Below are 21,151 nucleotides of genomic sequence, written 5' to 3'. Positions count from 1 at the left end.
GTCTGGTTCCTTATGGCTTACAGCAGTAGGCAACAATGTACAAAAATAACTAACCCAGACATAGAACTCAGGAGCCTCACTGTGTCCAACCTGTGTTGGCTGGGGTGCCAGGGACCCATCACTAACATGGACACTCCAGCTACATGCCGCAAGCAAAATTATCTCATCGAATTCACAAATTTGCCTATGCTCTTATATAATAATAAATTGGCTAGCTTGTTAAATGAATGATAACTACATTAATACTACATTATGTGTCCTATACCAAGCACTTCTTCTGTGGGGGGCAAGTCTTGCATTGTGGTCTACCAGCTGATTCACATGTTCTCCTATGGGCCAGTCCAAGGCTGTGCCTGACAACACAAACAGTATATATAGACCGCATATTGGGTCCGATTCATTATTTGCATTTTTTTTTTTTAAATCGCTTTGCTTGTTTCTCTTGTGGTATTAGTTGATGTTTTTTTAAGCCAAATTCTTCAAAATGGCATATGTGGTTCATGAATTTGGCAAAAAGTCAAAAGGACTGTTCTTTTCTGTCTTGGAACTATCTTTGTGACTTTTTTGCTGAAACAATCGCACATTAAGCAGTATTTGTCGCACAAAATTGAGCAAAAGAAACTGGCATATTCAAAAACACACCAGGAAGGGAAAGGGGGAGATGAATGAAGTGCAAATTTTTATAAAGTTGAACATCAAAAGTCAGTTGAAAACATCTGGAATTCCACTCACAAAGTAGAATAAAAAAAAAAGGCAAGCACATATAAAATACACTTCAAAAAGCGCACAAATAAGGTGCAAAACACATAAAACTAGACAAAAACATGTGCAAAGGCAATGATGAATTGTGAACATTGGCTATACTGTAAGAACAACCTCCATGTGCATATTTGCTCTCTGCTATTGGTAGTGAAAATTTACATTCTGTTCTGGGGTCTACACCAGAGCCTAAACTGTTAATGTTGTGCAGCCCACTCTGCATCAACCATGTCAGAAAACAAGCTACTACTAAAGAGAATTGAAGAACATCAGTGCTGGAATATTAAGCACGTTAGTGTGGCAAGTAACAATTTCAGGATTATTTTTGACGCACAACGGTTTATAGGGACTTCTTGTCCATAAGTCACATATCCAAAGTGCCTCCTAAAGGTAATAATTATAATAATAATTTTTATTTATATAGTGCTAACATATTCCGCAGCACTTTACAATTAAGTAGGGACATATACAGACAATATAAACAATACAATATATCACATTTTAACAGTTACAGGAGAATTGAGGGCCCTGCTCGCAAGCTTACAATCTATATGGAAATGGGGACACAATAGGTAGAACATGGTCATCAGCCAGTAACTGTCTGTCTAAGGGCATTTACCATGTGGTATTTGGTGCATGGTGGATTTGGAGAGAGATGAATACGCAGGGGCAGATTAAGATTAACATTTAGGAGGGAACAGGGGAGAGTTGGGTTAGTGAGTTGAGGTGATAGGCTTGTCTAAACAGATGTGTTTTTAAAGCATGTTTGAAAACATGGGGGCTAGATATCAGTCGGATCGTTTGGGGCAGTGCATTCCAGAAAACTGTCGCGGCACGAGAGAAATCTTGGAGACTTAGTTGTGCTGTTCGGATTAAGGAGGATGTTAGTTTTAGATCAGTTTCAGAATGGAGGGCACGGGAGGGGTGATAGACAGAAATGAGGGAAGAGATATAGGGTGGTGCAGAGCTGTGGAGAGCTTTGTGAGTGAGAGAGATGAGTTTGTATTGTATTCTGTGGTGAATGGGTAACCAGTGTAATGACTGGCACAGGGTAGAGGCATCGGTGAAGCGGCCTGATAGAAATAAGACACTGGCTGCTGCATTCAGAAGGGATTGGAGAGAGTTTATTTAGAGGGAGACCGATTAGAAGAGAGTTGCAGTAGTCCAGATGATTGAATGAGAGCGACAGTAAGATTTTTGCAAAAAAAAGGTGAGAAAAGGTAAGATTCTGGAGATGTTTTTAAGGTGCAGGTGACATGAGCGAGTGAGTGATTGAATATGGGGAATAAAGGAAAGTTGTGTGTCAAATATGGCTCCAAGACAGCGAGCTTGCTGCTTGGGAGTTATGGTGGTACCGCACAAGGAAATTGAAAAGTCAGGTATAGGTAGGATAGTAGAGGGAGGAAAAGTCTGCAGAAGAAGTAAAGGTCTGCAAAAGAAACCTGAAGGGTGAGTCGCCTTACAGGATCCTGTCACTTGGCTGTGCCATGTATACGGACCATAAGCATGACATCTTCTCACCTGGCCACAATATTTTTTGTTCTAGACTTTGTTGCTGGTAAAGCAGGACAAAGAAATTCAGTTGAAGATGATACTTACAAGAGGGGAATCTGTTTTGAGGAACACTTCTCCAGATGGTTCCCCCGCCATTCACCAGCAGCTAAAAGACCTTAAAGATTCCTGGGCCTCCTTACTATCATCTTGCATTACGTGTAAAAGGTACAGTAGGTTCATTGTTTATTTGTTGACCCGTATGCGGACTATTGACAGAGTATATATGTGACATTATTGTGCAGAGACAAGTCCAGTTTAACCACAGAACATGACTGAGCCTTTTATTAGATGACATTTACTCACCTTTAACATTACAGCCAACTGGACGGAGCTCTGTCCAAGTGGACAAGTTACCAAGATGATGTTCGTCAGTTCTCCGGCTGGATGGACACAGTGGAGGAGAGGCTAAATGAGCCTGAGAGGCAGCACAATGAGCTAAGAGATAAGGCTGCAGCACAGAGTAAAGCTAAGGTATACAGTAATGGTCCTTGCTCATCGTGATCTTAGATATTAGTTGCCTGCTATTTCATTACATCACTCAGTTATTGAAGCATGTAACCATTAATGTAGACTTGAGGCTGCCATATCTAAATAATGCTCCCTTCAAAAAGAGTTATGAACTTTTAGATGTGCTCAACCTTTAAAGGGATTTTCCACTAATATATGACCTTCTTTCATATGTCCTATCTCTTAATAACAAACACTTTTCTAATATACTTTTATATTATACCCTTTGTTGCCATGCAGCCACTGCTTCCTGCTCTGCTACTTCTGATCTGGGCACGGGAATCAGACAAATGACAGGAGGATGTCACTGATGGGGTGGAGCTGTCTTTCAGTGATTGACAGTGTCTGGAATCGGACAGAGTAGGAATAGCATGTCACTGATGGTGACGGAGCTATTCTCCCAATGATTGACAGGAGTCTGGGCCGCCATGCTCAGATCAGTCTTCACTCTCCTCTGCTCTGATGCTGATGATGCTGTGGAGCGCCGGCCCCTTAAGCAGCACATCGTGTGTTCAGACTGTTGTCAGTCATTGAAAGGTAGCTCATCCCCATCAGTGATATGCTCCTCTCATTCTGTCCAATTCATATGCCCACAGGAAGCAGTGGCAGCATGACAATAAAGGGTTACATGACCACACTGAGATGGGCTCTTAAAAGCAGCGCGGACAATAAAAGTATATTAGAAAAGGGATTGTTAGCGAGAGCTAAGACATGTGAAAGAGGGTCATATTGTAGTGGAAACCCCCGTTGTGATTTCTATTTAGGAAATTATAAGTTATTATTGGAGATGTACTTTCACTATGCAGTAGCAGAATTAAGGACTAAATACAATTAATATGTTGATTTAGATTCAGATCAAAGGTGCTGTGGCTGTGTGGTTCAATAAAGATTTGTATGCAAATTTCCAATGAATTAAGCCTCCCTTGCTATACTGACATGATAGTAACATGTTTTACAGTTATTGAATGAAGAGGTTTTAAGCCACAGCAGTTTATTAGAGACCATAGGAAAGAAGGGATCCAGCATGACAGAGCACTATGTCACCCAACTGGAGCTCCAAGACCTGCATGAACGTTACAATTCACTGAAGGAGAAGGTTAAGGTAAAGCAACCCAGCAGTGTTCTGCTATTATATACTGTATGTAATGGAAGTTCAGATGAGGTTCTCTAATGTTTAAAGGAGTAGTCAGGTGAAAAGAAGTTATCATCTATCCATAGATCACTTATAGATCGGTGGGGGTCCGACTATTGGGACCTGCACTGGACTGCAGAACTGGGCACATTAGAAGGGTGCGGCGGTGCACATGTTATACCACTGCTCCATTCATTCCCAATGTGACTGCTGACAGTAGCGCTCGACTTTTGCCACCAATCTCATAGAGAATGAATGCAGCGTAAGTCTGGCATAGGCACTACCACTCCATTGTAACATGGATAAAATCGTCCCAGCGGTTCTATCATCACTGATCTTTTTTTCACCTTTAATGAGGTCAATATAGTTCATGACTTTTCATAGAATATTTTTCCTCTTTGTTTATGTTTTAACAGGATGCAATCAGCAAGGCAGAGAAATGTGTGTCAGACCACCATAATTATCAAAAGGCACTCAGGGCATTTGAAGACTGGCTACAGCAAGAAAATGAAAAGCTGAGCTGTCAAGTGTTGTCTGATGGAGATGCTGGGATGTATGATTCCACTCTCCAGGAACTACAGGTAAACCTAAAATGTTTTGTATTGAATGTATAACTTGTTGATATTGCATACATTTTTAGCAGATTCAGATTTTAAAAAAAAAAAAGTTTGGAAAACAACATGGATAGACCACCACCAGTATCTAGGTTTATATTTGATGTAATATTGTGATATATTAAATGCTCATACGGAATATAAACCCATTGCCTATTTATTCTTCCAACATGACTAACACAGTAAAAAAGGAGAGTGCACAACGGCTCTTATACTAACCTCCAGCACCTGGGCATCGCTCAACCAGAGTGTCTCTCTGGCCGCGGTCTTTGATCCTCTCGGCGGTGAGCAGGAGGAAAGCGCAGTCATGCCTGGGCCCTAGTGCTGCTGGGTACTCGTGCCTGCAGTCAGCACCTGTGAATACATAGGGTTGCATCAAAAGTGTTGGAAGCTCCTTTGTGTCTTCTGGTGCCTGATGGTTGGGTACTGGGCTGCTGAGGGACTATCACACACAGTAACAGTAAGAAGATGGGGAAAGAAGATGGTGAACAACAGGGGAGCTCCCAAGATGGCACATGTGCATCCTGTGGAAAGGAGCAGGGGGACGTTGGAGGGGATATAGCAGCCAGGCTCGTGTAGTATGCTCATAGAGCACACGCTACATCCACTAGTATCCAGAAGTCAGGAACAAACCAGCAGGGGTCTCAGAGAATGTCCCCAACAGGATCCAGATACCCAGTCTTAGCACTAGGTGAGGAAGATAATGGGTCTACTGAAATGACCGCTCCTACACTGGGTACCTCTGGGATGTCAAAATCCCCTATGGGAAATAAGGGTGCTCCTGACTGCGTATCCCCAGGGGAATCTCCCTCAATAATGGATGTCCTCACTGCGGTCAATAAATGTAATACCAATCTTACTACACTGGGAAGCCAGGTGGGTTATATCCATGAAGCCATCTCCATAATCCGCCATGAAGTGCAGAAGGGAGCGGAATGCACCATAGCGGTCAAGGGTAGAGTCAGTGAGTTGGAGGATTCCCTCCCCCCTGTCCGCAGGGATGTTCAGAATCATACTCATTCTGTGGCAGCGCTGTTTGCTAAGGCGGACAAGCTAGAGAATCGCCTTAGATGTAATAACATCAGGCTAATCGGGGTGCCGTAAAAAAGGGAAGGTTCTTTGAAAAATGTTTACTGGATACCGTCGGCAAAGATCCTCACTCCTTTATTTGCAGTGTAGAGGGCACACAGAGTCCCTACAAGGCCTGGCCTGGTGGGCCGACCCCCTAAACCTATCCTAATTAAAATTCTCCATTATAAAGACTGGGACATTATATTAAGGAAGGCAATGAAGAAGCAAGATTTTCAGCTCGGTGGGAAGAAGATTTCAATCTTTTCGGATTTCTCTGTGGAAGTCCAGCGCAAACTTCCATGTTCTTGGACATAAAAAGGAGAATGAGGGTGCTGGGAATACAGTACTCTATGATTTATCCCGCTAAATTGAGAGTGGTGGCTCTTGGATCAACCTCATTCTTCTAGTCTCCCAAGGATGCTCTGAGGTGGCTGGACACCCACGAATGTCAGATCCAGCAGGATGTGAGGCGGAGAGGGCCTGAATTAAGTATGAGATATTGAGATGGAACCTAGTCTTCTGGTACAATGGGTGGAAGTGCCACTCAAATTGTAACTTTGACCTCTCCAGATTCTAGGCCTTTTTCTTTTTTGGGCCTCAGAATTGCAGTTTTCTAAGCAATGAGATGAGCTCTGACCTAGAGACACTGGTATCTGATTCTTACAGCAAGAGCACATACCAAATGGTTAAATGTTTTTTTGTGCCACATCCCTTATGTTTAATGGTAGGATTACAACACTTTGGGCGACTGGACTGTTTTTGGTTGTAGGGAAGGGCATGGGATTTCATAGTGTGCAATGGTAATAGTTTCTGGTTAACTTTAAGCGTATTCCATCTGGTAAATGGCACAATGTCAAAGATATTTGCATATAATGTTATGTTGTTTAAAAAATGGGCTTAACGGTCAAATTTATTTCTTGGAACATTCGTGGCCTGAGAAATAGTTCTAAGAGGCATGCAATCTTTGTGTATATTAGGAAAGCTAGCCTTGCAATCCTAGGCCTGCAGAGACACATCTGACAAATGACTCCAGTAATATGCTACATAGGCCTTGGATTGGGTATAGCCTGCATTCTGTACATTCTAATTATTCAAGAGGAGTCAATCTCTTGGTGCATAAAAATACCCCTTTTAAATACATAGACTCCTTTAAAGATGATGAAGGTAGGTTTGTTAGAGTGCGCTGCCAAATATCTCATTTTTATTGTATTAGTAATTAACATTCCTCTAATTGGCCACATATACCTCTAATAGTTATGGGTGATTTCAATAAAATGTGTAACTCTGCTAAAGATTGGTTACCTGGGGGTGATGACACTTTTCTCCCTTCTGTCAGCTTATTGGTGAACTGGGCTTAATAGATATATGGAGGGAAAAGCTCCCATCCTTAAAGACTTTTTGTGTGTCTCCTTGACATTTCCTTCCCTCTCAAGTATTGATTTGGTTCTTTGCAATCCCCCGATGGTCCCTTTTATATCAAATATTGAGTATTCCCCCAGATCCCTATCAGATCATTCCCCTCTATTTTTCCTGGTATAGGTAGACCCATCTAGGCCTAAGCATTCTTAGGCTGGAAACTTAACCCATTTTGTCTCAAGCTTATTAATTGTAATAATATTAAAGGGGTTATCCACTACTAGGACAACTCATTCTTAAACTAAATGTTCGGTCCCAATAAGATAAAAAAACCTTTACTCACCTCTCATACCGGCTGCGTTCCAGCGGCGTCGGTACTCGTGGTCACGGGGCTGTGATGCAGTGGATTGACACGTGATGACCAGCACCTAATCAACACTGGTGTCACTGTCCCCACCTTCATACGAACTGACAATGAAGAGGAAGTCAGAGATCAGCTGCAGTCCTAATTTCATTAAATGGGTTAGGTTATTATACAGGGCCCCGACAGCTAGAGTAAGAGGGAATAGACTAAAATAGACTGCCATCTGCCACCACTACTGTTTGTTTTAGAGATTGAACCTCTAGCCTGCACGATTAGAAGGCATCCTCGGATAGAAGGCTTTAAATAAGGGGGTAGGGAAGACAGGACTTTATATGCTAACATCCTATTTCTATTTGTAAATCATTTTAATACTTCACGCCCCACTATAATGGCGACTATTGACAGATTTGGTCTATTCTCGGGATTAAATATAAACTGGCCCAAATCTGCTATACTTGCTTTGGATAATAGGAACTCCATGGCTCTTGAAAGTATTTCATATATTCCAGTGGTTCAGCAATTTAAATATCTTGGTATTCACATCACAAGAAAAACGTTGAAAGCCAAGGTATACAAAGATCATTAGAAATATCTATGTACTGTCCACTCATACAGTTGAAACCAGAAGTTTACATACACTACATAAAAAGACACATGTGCATGTTTTTCTCAATATCTGACATGAAATCAGAATAAACCTTTCCCATTTTAGGTCAATTAGGATTACCATAATCTTTAATATTTGCCAAATGCCAGTATAATGAGAGAGAGAAAATGTTTTAAGGCATTTTTATTACTTACTGCAAAGTCAAAAGCTTACAAGCACTAAAATTACTATGCCTTTAAACCATTCTCGACGGCCCATATGATGATGTTATGTGTTTGGAAGCTTCTTGATGTTATGTGTTTTTTTGGCAACATCTAAGTTAATTAAAGACACACCTGTGGATGTATTTTAATTCACACCTGAAACACACTGCTTCTTTGTGTAGCATCATGGGAAAGTCTAAAGAAATCAGCCAAGATATCAGGAAGAGAATTGTGGACTTGCACAAGTCTGGCTCATCCTTGGGTACAATTTCAAGATACCTGAAGGTGCTTCGTTCACCTGTACAAACAAGATGGGAATGTCCATCCATTATAACGCTCAGGAAGGAGATGAGGGTCTGTGTCCCAGAGATGAACATGCTTTGGTCCGACATATGAATATCAACCCAAGGACAAAAGCAAATGACCTTGTGAAGATGATGGCAGAAGCTGGTAAGATTGTTTCAATATCTACAGTGAAACGAGTACTGTATCAACTTGGGCTGAAAGGCCACTCTGCAAGGAAGAAGCCATTACTCCAAAAGAAACATAAAAAAACCCGATTAATGTTTGCAAATGCACACAGGAACAAAGACCTTAATTTTTGGAGACATGTCCTGTGGTCTGATGAAACTAAAATTTAACTTTTTGGGTATACTGACCATCGTTACTTTAGTACTAAAAAGGGAGAAGTTTGGAAACCTAAGAACATCATCCCAACTGTGAAACACAGGGGTGGCAGCATCATGTTGTGGGGTTGTTTTGCTGCAGGAGGTACTGGTGCACTTCACAAAATAGATGGCATCATGAGAAAAGAAGATTATGTGGCAATACTTAAGCAACATCTCAAGACATCAGCCAGGGAGTTAAAGCTTGAGCGGAAATGGGTCTTCCAAATGAACAATGACCCGAAGCATACTGCCAAAATGGTAACAAAGTAGCTTAAGGATAACAAAGTCAATGTTTTGGAGTGGCCATCACAAAGCCCTTATCTCAATCCTATTGAAAATTTATGGGCAAAGCTGAAAATGCAGGTGTGAGCAAGGCGATCTACAAACCTGGATCAGTTACAGCAGTTTTGTCAGGAGGAGTGGGCCCAGATTCCGACCAACTATTGTGAGAAGCTTGTGGAAGGATATAGAAAATGTTTGACCCAAGTCATACAGTTTAAGGGCAATGGTACCAAATACTAATGAAATGTATGTAAACTTTTGACTTTGCAATATGTAATAAAAATGACTTAAAACATTCTCTCTCTCTCATTATTCTGGCATTTGGCAAATATTAAAAATTATGGTAATCTTATTTGTCCTAAAACGGGAAAGGTTTATTCTGATTTCATGTCAGATATTGAGAAAAACATGCATATGTGTCTTTTTATATAGTGTATGTAAACTTCTGGTTTCAACTGTATATTTGGCATTGTAATATATTTGGCATTGCCTTTGATTTTCCAAACTGAATTACCCCAAGTTTGATAATTTGTCTTTCTTGGTATTCCAGTTCACCCATTCTCTTAATAACCTTGATCACTCTTCTCTGCATTCGCTCTAGTTCAATTATGTGCTTTTTATACTCTGCAGCCCAAAATTATAGACAGTATTTTAAGTGTGGCTGCACTTGTGACTTGTATAGATTCAAAACTATGTTCTTGTCCTCAGCATCTTTGCCTCTTTTAATGCATCTCATGCTTTTATTTGCCTTGGCAACTGCTACCTGGTACGAGTCACTAAAGTTTAGTTTACCATCCACCCATTTGCCAAAGTCTTTTTCTGTGACAGTTTTACCTGTGTTCTTCTGTTTAGTACATAATTATGTTTTCATTTCTTCTGCCCAATTGTAAAGACTTACGTTTATTTATATTAAACTTCAATTGCCATTTCTCAGCCCATTCCTCTGGCTTACATAATTCCTTCTGTAATCTTAAACTATTCTCCTCTTTGTTGATTACCTTGCAGAGTTTAGTATGATCAGCAAATATTGAAATTCTACTCTATATTCCCTCTATAAGGTCATTAATAAAAATGGGAAAAAGTAAAGGCCCAATGCTAACCCTGTGGAACCTCCGTTTTGTTCCGTAAACTGTTAAAGGGAATCTGTCGGCAGGCTTTTGCTACCTCATCTCAGAGCATCATGATGTAGGCAGAGTTCATGAATCAAATGAGGTATCACTTACTGGTGCAGCAGTTCTGACACAATCAGAGTTTTTAGATGTAGAATGCAGCAGAGCTGAGAAAGCTAACCCCGCCCACACCGGGCTCTTTATGTACATTATTTCAACACCTATTCCAGTAACAATTATGCAATTATTACATCAATCTTTATCATTAATAATAAAATCAATCAACTAAAACAAGAAATGCCTCAAAAAGGTGTCGCTAGAAAATCCTAGTTGGTACACAAAATACAACCATTACCTTAGGGGCACAAAATATATAATCAGAAAAAAATAGTGAAGTAACTCTCCACAATAGTAGGTTGACACATATAGCAATCAATAAATTTACCCTGAACACATATATATGTAACCACTATAATCATGAAAAAATTCTGTAATTTAGGAATTTGGAGAATAAAACATCCAAATAGCAGTGTGCAATTACGTCAAAAAGGTAAGCTAAAAAGCTATGAAACTAAATACAATAATTAGAAACAGTCAATATCTCATAATAAATAGAATAAACTGTCATGAAAGTGGTTTATACTGACATACCTAGCAAATGGATATATTACAAACGGTCCACAGGATTAGTGGCCACAGTGAAATACCCAAGTGTTTGATAACACTTTACACATGCCTAGTAATTAGTGTTGAGCGAGTATGTTCTGTCCGAGTATGCTCGGGCCGAGCTCCGAGTATTTACAGCTGCTCGGTGATATGGTTGAATCGCTCCCGTGTGCATGATTTGCAACTGTTTGACAGCTTTATTACATGTGAGGAATGTGTAAGAAATAGACATTCCTCACATGTAATAAAACTGTCAAACAGTTGCAAATCATGCACACAGGAGGGATTCAAACATATCACCGAGCAGCTGTAAATACTCGGAGCTCGGCCCGAGCATACTCGGCGAAAGGGTTAACAGAACATACTCGCTCATCACTACTAGTAATGCTAAGGATGACACTCCCCATGTGTACTTAGAAGTAAACTACTTCATGAATAGAGGTCATGCCCAAGTGGTAAACAATAAGCGATGTTTACTTACTGGTAGCAGAGACAGGGCAGAACAGTATAGACAGGATTAGAGTCCCTTCACCCCGACGCATGTTTCGCCAGTAGCTTCTTCCTAGGGACACTAATCCTGTCTATACTGTTCTGCCCTGTCTCTGCTACCAGTAAGTAAACATCGCTTATTGTTTACCACTTGGGCATGACCTCGATTCATGAAGTAGTTTACTTCTAAGTACACACGGGGAGTGTCATCCTTAGCATTACTATACATGTAGAAAGTGTTATCAGTGATAAAACCTTCAGTGTAAGTAAACAACAGCACACAGTTTAATAAATGACACATCTTTGAAATTAGTGTTTTAAGTCCCACCTCACGCTGTCCTCAGATAACAGCAAAAATCTGCTTTCAGATTACATATTAAGGGATTCATCTTTATCCCTAAAATGATGACCTGAAGGGAAGTAATACAAATATAAATATTTTCATTTAACTCTAAAAGATAAAAATGATATAATTTTTTTTTTTTATATAGAAGCTTCAGATGCATTGTGCAGACGGACAGGCATTATTGAACAGTGCCCTTCACATAAGAGAAGAAGTTCTACCATGGGGCATTCCCCACACTGAAGACAGAGAATTGGAATCCCTAAGACATGACTGGCAAGTTTATCAGCAAAGGCTGACCGAAGGCCGGAGCCAGATGAATGCCTCCCTCAGTAAGCTAAAGCTGATGGAGAAGAAGTTCCAGAAGACAGATGAATGGTTGAGCTCTATGGAAGGAAAAGTGAATATCAGAACAGGCCGTCAATCAGATCGTGCAACAAAGGAGATACAGCTTGAACAAATGAAGGTATAATCATAATACATAATCATACAAAGCTGGGGTCAGTCGATTACCCTAATAAAAAACTTTGACAGTTAGCGCTATAGTAATGGTAAGTGCAACAGAGCTGCAAACATACAATAAATGCAGGTCATACTAATAATGCATCTTCTATTCATGGAACTTGCAGGTTGTCCAGAAATGTAGTATGTCTTCCATATTGATCTTTTATCATTTAAATACTGTGTCACTTTGAATTTGTTCCCCCTTTTAGAAATGGCATGAGGAAGTGATGGTTTACAAGGATGAAGTTGAAGAGATTGGCACGTTGGCTCAGCAAATGTTAGAGGAGGGCCGCAGCAGCAGAATTGGGAGTATGGCCACCCTGCTAACGTCTCGCTATCAGGCTACCAGGCTCCATATTTTGGTAAAATGCTTCACTATGTTTTTCTTTACAAGGTTCTTTTGAATCAGATTCATGTAATTAGAAATATAGTTAGGCTATGTGCCCACGATGCAGAAAGCTGCATATGTTTTCTGTATCTCCCTGGCAGGAAAAACACGTGCGGATTTTACATGCGTTTTTCCTGCCAGCTAGAAGCGTTTGTCCGCATTTTTGCATGCATTTCTGCATGCGGGTTATCAAGCTCTTTTCCAAGCGATTTTAGCATCACTTGGAAAATTGCTTGACAACTTGGTCACACTATATAAATCCATGCAACCGGCATGGATTTATATAATGTGACCAAGTTAATAGTTAAAAAAAGAATAAAAATGGTAAATAATAAAAAAACATTATACTCACCTTCTGATGGCCCGCGGTCTTCTCTCCTGTGCGTCCGGTTTCTCGTACGGCTCGTGGTGGTGTAAAAGGACCTTCCATGACATCATGTGACAGGTCGCGCGACCGCTGATGTCGGCGGTCGCGTGACCTGTCACATGACTAAATGACGTCATGGCAGGTCCTTTTACACCATCGCGAGCCACCGGGGAGCCAGGACGCATCACAGAGGACATCGGGGGGACATCGGAAGGTGAGTATAATGTATATTTTTTATTTTAAATTCTTTTTTTTAACAGGTACTATGGTACCCGGGTCTGGAGGAGAGTCTCCTCTTCTCCCGACCCTGGTACCATCCGCATATTGAATCGCTTAATATCCGCATGTGCACATGTAGTCATGCGGATATTAAGCGATTCAATGCAAGTCAATGGCGGCAATTACTCTGCATGTCCACAAAATTAATGGACATGCTGCGGATTTTTCCGCAATGATAATCCGCAGCGGAAATTTCCGCAGCATGTGCACAGCACATGCGGATTATCATTGGGGACCATGGGTCACGTATTACCAGACATTTTTTAACCGTTTTTGCTGCGGAAATTCCGCGTCAAAAACGCTTGAAAAACACATAGTGGGCACGCAGCCTTAAAGCGGTTTTCCACTCTCAATGAAGTGGTCTTCAAATCCTATAAATTACCTAAAAATATAAACACAGCTGTTTTGTTCAGACCACTTTCCTGTATGGTGGGACACAGCCATTACACAGTACACAGCAGGGGCACATTTATAAGATTATCTCAGCACAGGAACATTTTATTTTAACACATCCAATTGTGAAACTTCATTTTATTCCAAGATCTATTAAATAAAATGTACTTTGTACATGGGAAAATGCCTTTAATAGCTGCCCAGACAACCCTTCTAAATATATGAATGTGTATAGAGATAATCTGAATGTAGCAGTAATTTTTTCTGTAATTTTTTTTTTGTCTTCCTCTTTCAGGAGCAAATCCAATTCCTCGAAGAAGAAATTAGGAATATAAAGGAGGCTGATGTTGCCAATAAATATTATACAGACTGGTTTACTGATGCTCTACAGACCTTCAAAAGTGTCACATCAGATATCGGAGCTGTGGATAAAACAGCACTGGAGAGAAAAATGAAGAAGCTTGAGGTAAATGCCACTTTTAAAATGTCTGACACAGAAACAGTCTTTGGGAAAGAAGACTGTCATGTTGGAATGATTTTTTGTTCTTCTGAATAATTTTTCATTTATGAACAATCTTTCCTTGGAAGAAACATCCCATAAAAATATTTTCATTCATTGCCAGTGTTTTTGAAAATGTATGGCCAGGTTGAATGTCTGTAATGACCAATATCAACTGAGATGTCCCTGGCCGCATTGGCAAAGCAATCGTTCAACAGACGATTGTTCAACACTCATTAAGCTGAAAGCCTATTTCCATCTAATGTATATGGCCTCAATTATAGCTCTGTTTCAACTCTGGCTAAATATATATGAGAGTTGAGCAAAAATATTCTGCTAGACCCTGGTCCTGCAACCCTCCTCCAACCTGAGAAGCAGGTATAGCATGACATCCGGCATGAGTCATGCAGCAATGATGACACATGGTGGGCCTACTAATTGGAAGAAACTCCAGGGATGCTGCAGGTGGAAGGAAGTTTGCAGGCCTCTGATCCACCAAACTCAGACTACAGATTTGGCTGCTGCACCAGGGTCCTGAAAATCTTTTTGCTATATATTAGCTTTGTAATCTTGATATTTTCTCTTTTCTCTCGATAGTCTTTATTAGGTGATATGGATTTAGGTCACAGACTGCTGAAAGCTCTCCGGGAAAAAGGTGACCGCGTTCTTAAGTACTTGGCAGGAGATGAAGCCGACCAGTTGGAGAAGGATATACACAACCATGTGAAAAGATTGGAGGAGCTTGCAAGCGCAGTTAGAAAGGAGCATACAGCATTGGAAAAGGGTCTTCATCACGAGAAGGAATTCTCTGACAAGTTCAGTGTACAAGTTCAGTGGCTGACAGAGTATCAGAACATCCTGCAAGCTGATGTGGAACCCAAAACTGAGCTCTACGAGAAGAAGGCGCAGCTAGCCAAGTATAAGGTGAACTAGTGCATTTTTTAGGAAGGTTTCTGAAATTGTAGGTGTCTTAGATTTAAAGAATAACTAATCATTTGATACACTAAAGCCCCTTTTAGCAGTGTTGAACATGGCGGTCTGCAAATCTGTTCCGCTTAAGCTTATGCAGGAGAAGTCCATAGTCTTTCTATCCTCTACAACCCTCTGCTTGCTCTCGGGTTTAAGCTCATCATTTTTGTAGTCTTGGGGGTTTCCAGTCCAGGACTTGCACAGATCAGCACTACTAAATAGGAGCTGGAATGCGTCCAAAACTATTTCATAGTTTATGTGCTCATTTAAAGAACCCTGTCACCATGAAAATGCAGGCACCTTGCTATAGAGCAGGCACCATGTTATAGAGCAGGGGGAGCAGAGCAGATTGACATATAGTTTTGTGAGAAAAGTTTTAGTATATCCTGTGATTTAAATATATAAATCTGTGACGTTTCAGGGATTTCCTGGTCAGTATGTGGTCCTATCAGTGATTGACACCTACAGCTCTGGCAAAAATTAAGAGACCACTGCAAAATTTTCATTTTCTCTGATTTTTTTCTTTTTTAGGTATATTTTTGAGTGAAATGTACATTGTTGTTTTATTCTATAAACTACTGACAACATGTCTCCGAAAGCTAAAAATGTATTTGTAGCAAATGAGAAATCGCCAAAATAATAAAAAAGAAACAGTGCTTTCAGACCACAAATAATGCAAAGAAAACAAGTTCTTATTCATTTAGAAACAACAATACTCAAGATTTAATTCAGGAAGAGTTCAGACATCAATATTTGGTGGAATAACCATGATTTTTAATCACAGCTTTCATGCGTCTTGGCTGCTTTCCACCAGTCTTTCACACTGCTTTTGAGTGACCTTATGCCACTCCTGGCACAAACATTTAAGCAGTTCTTCTTTGTTTGATGGCTTGGGACTATCCATCTTCCTCTTAATTACATTCCAGAGGTTTTCAGTGGGGTTCAGGTCTGGAGATTGGGCTGGCCATGACAGGGTCTTGATATGGTGCTCTTTCATCCACACATTAATTGACCTAGCTGTGTGGCATGGGGCATTGTCCTGCTGGAAAAAACAGTCCTCAGAGTTGGGGAACATTTCCTGAGCAGAAGGAAGCAAGTGTTTTTCAACGATAACCTTGTATACGGCTTGATTCATATGTCCTTCGCAAAGATTAACCTGCCCAATTCCAGCCTTGCTGAAGCAATCCCAGATCATTACCGATCCTCCACCACAGTGGGTGCAAGACACTGTGGCTTGTATGCCTCTCCAGGTATCCGTCTAACCATAAGACGACCAGGTGTTGGGCAAAGCTGAAAATTAGACTCATCAGAGAAGATTACCTTACTCCAGTCCTCTATGGTCCAATCCTTATGGTCTTTGGCAAACTTCAGCATGGCTCTCCTTTGCTTCTCATTGATGAAAGGCTTTTTTCTAGCTTTACATGACTTGAGGCCTGCCTCTAGGAGCCTGTTACGAACTGTTCTTGCCGTGCACTTCACCCCAGCTGCCATTTGCCATTCCTTTTGTAGGTCACTTGATGTCATCCTGCAGTTGCTGATTGACATTCGAATAAGATGACGGTCATCCCAGTCAGTGGAGAGTCGCCTTCGCCCTCTGCCGGTCTGTAGCTTTGTTGTCCCCAATGTCTGCTGCTTGACCTTGTTGTAATGGACTGCCGTCTTTGAAATTTAAGGATGGAGGCAACATGACGCTCACTGTATCCCTCTGCTAGTAAAGCCAGAATTGAGCCCTTGTTTTCCTCACTTAAGACTTTTATTTTCAACACCTTTGGCATGGTTAAAAGTTATTTTTTCACTCAAATTACTTTTGGGCTATTCCTAGCACTTGTTTTGCCATCCAGCTTGTCCTATTGCAAGAGGATTGTGAAGACCACAGCAGTGTTTTTTATACTTTCCCTCATTACATAAGATTTGGTTCAGGTGATCACCTAATCAGAAGCACATTAAGTAGAATGAGGTGGACTTTGGTTGGACTTCAACTGACACTGGAATGGAATGGCTGTCAGACATGTAGAGATGGGGATTTTTAGAAAACTGTGCAGTGGTCTCTTAATTTTTGCCAGAGCTGTATCTCTGTATGCACTTTATACAAAGAAAGCTGTCCTGCTACTGAACAGGAAATCCTAGAAATGATTTAAATGATTAAATCACAGGTAATACTAAATATTTTCTCACAAAACTTTATATCATGTTTGGGATGCTCTGGATCAGCATATTCGACAGCGTGTTCAAGTTCCTGCAAATATCCAAGAACTTCACACAGCCATTGAAGAGGAGCGGACCAATATTCCACAGGCCACAATCAGCAACCTGATCAACTACAGTGGTGGCCAAAAGTATTGGCACCCCTGCAATTCTGTCAGATAATACTCAGTTTCTTCCTGAAAATGATTGCAATCACAAATTCTTATGTATTATTCTCTTCATTTAATTTGCTTGCAAGGAAAAAACACAAAAGAGAATGAAGCAAAAATCAAATCATTGATCATTTCACACAAAACTCCAAAAATGGGCCAGACAAAAGTATTGGCACCCTCAGCCTAATACTTGGTTGCACAACCTTTAGCCAAAATAACTGCGAACAACCGCTTCCGGAAAGCATCAATGAGTTTCTTACAATGCTCTGCTGGAATTGTAGACCATTCTTCTTTGGCAAATTGCTCCAGGTCCCTGATATTTGAAGGGTGCCTTCTCCAAACTGCCATTTTGAGATCTCTCCACAGGTGTTCTATGGGATTCAGGTCTGGACTCATTGCTGGCCACCTTAGAAGTCTCCAGTGCTTTCTCTCAAACCATTTTATAGTGCTTTTGGAAGTGTGTTTTGGGTCATTGTCCTGCTGGAAGACCCATGACCTCTGAGGGAGACCCAGCTTTCTCACACTGGGCCCTACATTATGCTGCAAAATTTGTTGGTAGTCTTCAGACTTCATAATTCCATGCACACGGTCAAGCAGCCCAGTGCCAGAGGCAGCAAAGCAACCCCAAAACATCAGGGAACCTCCGCCATGTTTGACTTTAGGGACCGTGTTCTTTTCTTTGAATGCCTCTTTTTTTTCCTGTACACTCTATGTTGATGCTTTTTCACAAAAAGCTCTACTTTTGTCTCATCTGACCAGAGAACATTCTTCCAAAACTTTTTAGGCTTTCTCAGGTAAGTTTTGGCAAACTCCAGCCTGGCTTTTTTATGTTTCGGGGTAAGAAGTGGGGTCTTCCTGGGTATCCTACCATACAGTCCCTTTTCATTCAGACACCGACGGATAGTACGGGTTGACACTGTTGTACCCTCGAACTGCAGGGCAGCTTGAACTTGTTTGGATGTTAGTCGAGGTTCTTTATCCACCATCCGCACAATCTTGCGTTGAAATCTCTCGTCAGTTTTTCTTTTCCGTCCACATCTAGGGAGGTTAGCCACAGTGCCATGGGCTTTAAACTTCTTGATGACACTGCGCACGGAAGACACAGGAACATTCGGGTCTTTGGAGATGGACTTGTAGCCTTGAGATTGCTCATGCTTCCTCACAATTTGGTTTCTCAAGTCCTCAGTCAGTTCTTTGGTCATCTTTCTTTTCTCCATGCTCAATGTGGTACACACAAGGACACAGGACAGAGGTTGAGTCAACTTTAATTCATGTTAACTGGCTGCAAGTGTGATTTAGTTATTGCCAACACCTGTTAGGTGCCACAGGTAAGTTACAGGTGCTGTTAATTACACAAATTAGAGAAGCATCACATGATTTTTCAAACAGTGCCAATACTTTTGTCCACCCCCTTTTTTAGGTTTGGTGTGGAATTATATCCAATTTGGCTTTAGGACAATTCTTTTTGTGTTTTTTCATTGAAGACAAATTGAATGAAGATAATAATACCAAAAATTTGTGATTGCAATCATTTTCAGGAAGAAACTGAGTATTATCTGACAGAATTGCAGGGGTGCCAATACTTTTGGCCACCACTGTATGTGAACAAAATGTGTTGCACTGTGTGAGGCAAATGGCACTAGCTGATTTTCTGACCCCCAATACTGTAAAACTGCACATGTTACAGTGTCCTTTTATTGTGACCAGCATAAGGTACAGCTGTGCAATAATCATGTGTCTAATCAGCATCTGGATCTGCCACATCTGTGAGGTGGATGGATTATACCAGCAAAGGAGAAGAGCTCGCTAACACAGATCGAGACACATTTGTGAATAATATTTGATAGAGAAAGGCCATTTGTGTACGTAGGAAAAGTCTTAGATCTTGGAGTTCAGCTCATGAAAAATGGGAGCAAAAATAAAATTGTTGCGTTTATATTTTTGTTCAGTATGCTATGTTGCCTGCAGATTGGGCTGTGATTTCATGGTGTCAGGTTCACTTTAAGGAAATTTTCAAATGCTCTTCTGCCTTTGCTAATTTTCCTGTGCTCCGTGCTTAGTGAACATGACCATTCAGGAAAGATCAATATTGTACAACCTCATCTGTTATGGATCTCACTTGGTCTGATTTTCAATGAAAAATGGATTCTGTTATTAGATAATTTATTATTATCTTAAAGCATGAGCATTAAGGTATACATATCATTGTGTCAATTGGTGGTCCTCAATCAGGTACCCTCCAACTGCTACATAACTACGGCTCTTAGCACATGAAAATAGCCTGTATGTGGCAGAGCATGATGATCACGTCATTTTGTTTGTGTGAATAGACCATCCAGCAGACTGTCCTTTCACGTGAGCCATCCATCAAAGTTGTGATTGAAAAAGGTGAAGCCCTGCTCGGAATAACTCACAATGCTTTTGTGGGGGAAAAAATCCACAAATTGCAGAAGGATTATCAAGGGCTCTGCAATCTGGCCAAGGTAAAGTACATATATACTATATTCAATTCAAAATATTAATTCATAAAAAATTGTCCTCGTGCCTGCTAAATTGATGGTGTTAGGAGACACGGTACATGCTGTACGACCCACAAGCAACAAAAAATGCAGACTGGTTCCCTTATTACACTATGTTTTATTCTGAAACGCTGCTGCGATTGAAAGAAAACTTATGGCCCAATTCATCATTTGTATTTTTTTAGACACTTTTCTTTTTTGACTTGTGCTTTTCGCTGACATTTTTTCCACCAAATTCCTCAGAATGATTCATGAATTTGGCGCAAAGCCCTAAATTGTCTTTCTTTTTTATCTTTAACTAGCATAGCAACTCTTTAACAGGAAAAATCGCACCTTTTTAAAAAATAATTAAAAAAGTTAGTCAAAATAACTGGCGTAAATAAAATCACTCCGGGTGGGAGAAGGAAGGACTAAAGTAGAGTTGTGCCAAATTTGTGACTTTTTAAAAAAAGTTCCATTTCATGAACCTGTCTAAAACATCTGAAAAAAGCACATTGATGTAAAAATCAGAAAGCTATTGTTTGTTGAATTTGTTACACATCAAAAATTCACTAGTTGAGAGGTATTCACAGCAAAAACTGGCTGAAATGCATGATGAATTCTGCCCAATGTCTGAAAAATGGGCATGAGGAGTAGTGCCCTCTCAGTGGTTCAAGTGGCAGAAACCTCCAGTCAGGTTTCTTTTAAACCTACATGTATATTCTGTACTTGGTGTTGTCAGGATCATAATAGTAAATGGAATCTGTCAGCAAGTTTTTGCTACCTAATCTGACAGCAGCCTGATGTAGGCAAAGAGAAGCTGAATCCAATGATTTATCACTTAGTTTACCAGATGCATCCATCCAGACACAGCATTTTTAGATTTAGAATGAAGCAGAGCTGATGAAGCTAACCCAGCCCACAACAGGCTCTCCATGTACAAAGTCCAAAGGGCCCCTTCACACGTCCTAGTGATTCCGGCACGAGAAAACCAGTACCGATGAGGTACGTGGTCCATGTCCATGTGCCATCTGTGTGTCAGTGTGACACTAGCCGTGTGGCATACATATGTATATGTGTTTGTGTTCGTGTGTATGTGTGTATCATCCGTGTACCATCCGTATGTCGTCCGTGTGCACCCTCAGTGTTACAAGTACTGGAATAGAATGAAGA

The 21,151-nt window shown here is 40.7% G+C and overlaps 1 protein-coding gene across 18 annotated transcripts in view; it reads left to right on the top strand.

The window, feature by feature from the left end:
• SYNE1 (spectrin repeat containing nuclear envelope protein 1) overlaps positions 1-21,151 on the top strand; it is a 613,834-nt gene that overhangs the window by 396,327 nt on the left and 196,356 nt on the right. For all 18 annotated transcript variants that reach the window (XM_073672712.1, XM_073672713.1, XM_073672718.1 and 15 more), the window contains 9 exons: positions 2,306-2,478; positions 2,631-2,784; positions 3,779-3,922; positions 4,369-4,533; positions 11,873-12,190; positions 12,438-12,590; positions 13,951-14,121; positions 14,752-15,078; positions 19,811-19,963. In XM_073672712.1, coding sequence (XP_073528813.1) covers positions 2,306-2,478; positions 2,631-2,784; positions 3,779-3,922; positions 4,369-4,533; positions 11,873-12,190; positions 12,438-12,590; positions 13,951-14,121; positions 14,752-15,078; positions 19,811-19,963 — 1,758 coding nt within the window. The remainder of the gene's footprint in view (positions 1-2,305; positions 2,479-2,630; positions 2,785-3,778; positions 3,923-4,368; positions 4,534-11,872; positions 12,191-12,437; positions 12,591-13,950; positions 14,122-14,751; positions 15,079-19,810; positions 19,964-21,151) is intronic.

The sequence above is a fragment of the Phyllobates terribilis genome, unplaced genomic scaffold (assembly GCF_046119375.1).
Source record: "Phyllobates terribilis strain yellow unplaced genomic scaffold, ASM4611937v1 Scaffold_3__8_contigs__length_932513732, whole genome shotgun sequence".
Lineage (NCBI taxonomy): Eukaryota > Metazoa > Chordata > Amphibia > Anura > Dendrobatidae > Phyllobates > Phyllobates terribilis.
Note: the sequence above shows the minus strand (reverse complement) of the source record. Positions and strands in the feature narration are given on the sequence as shown.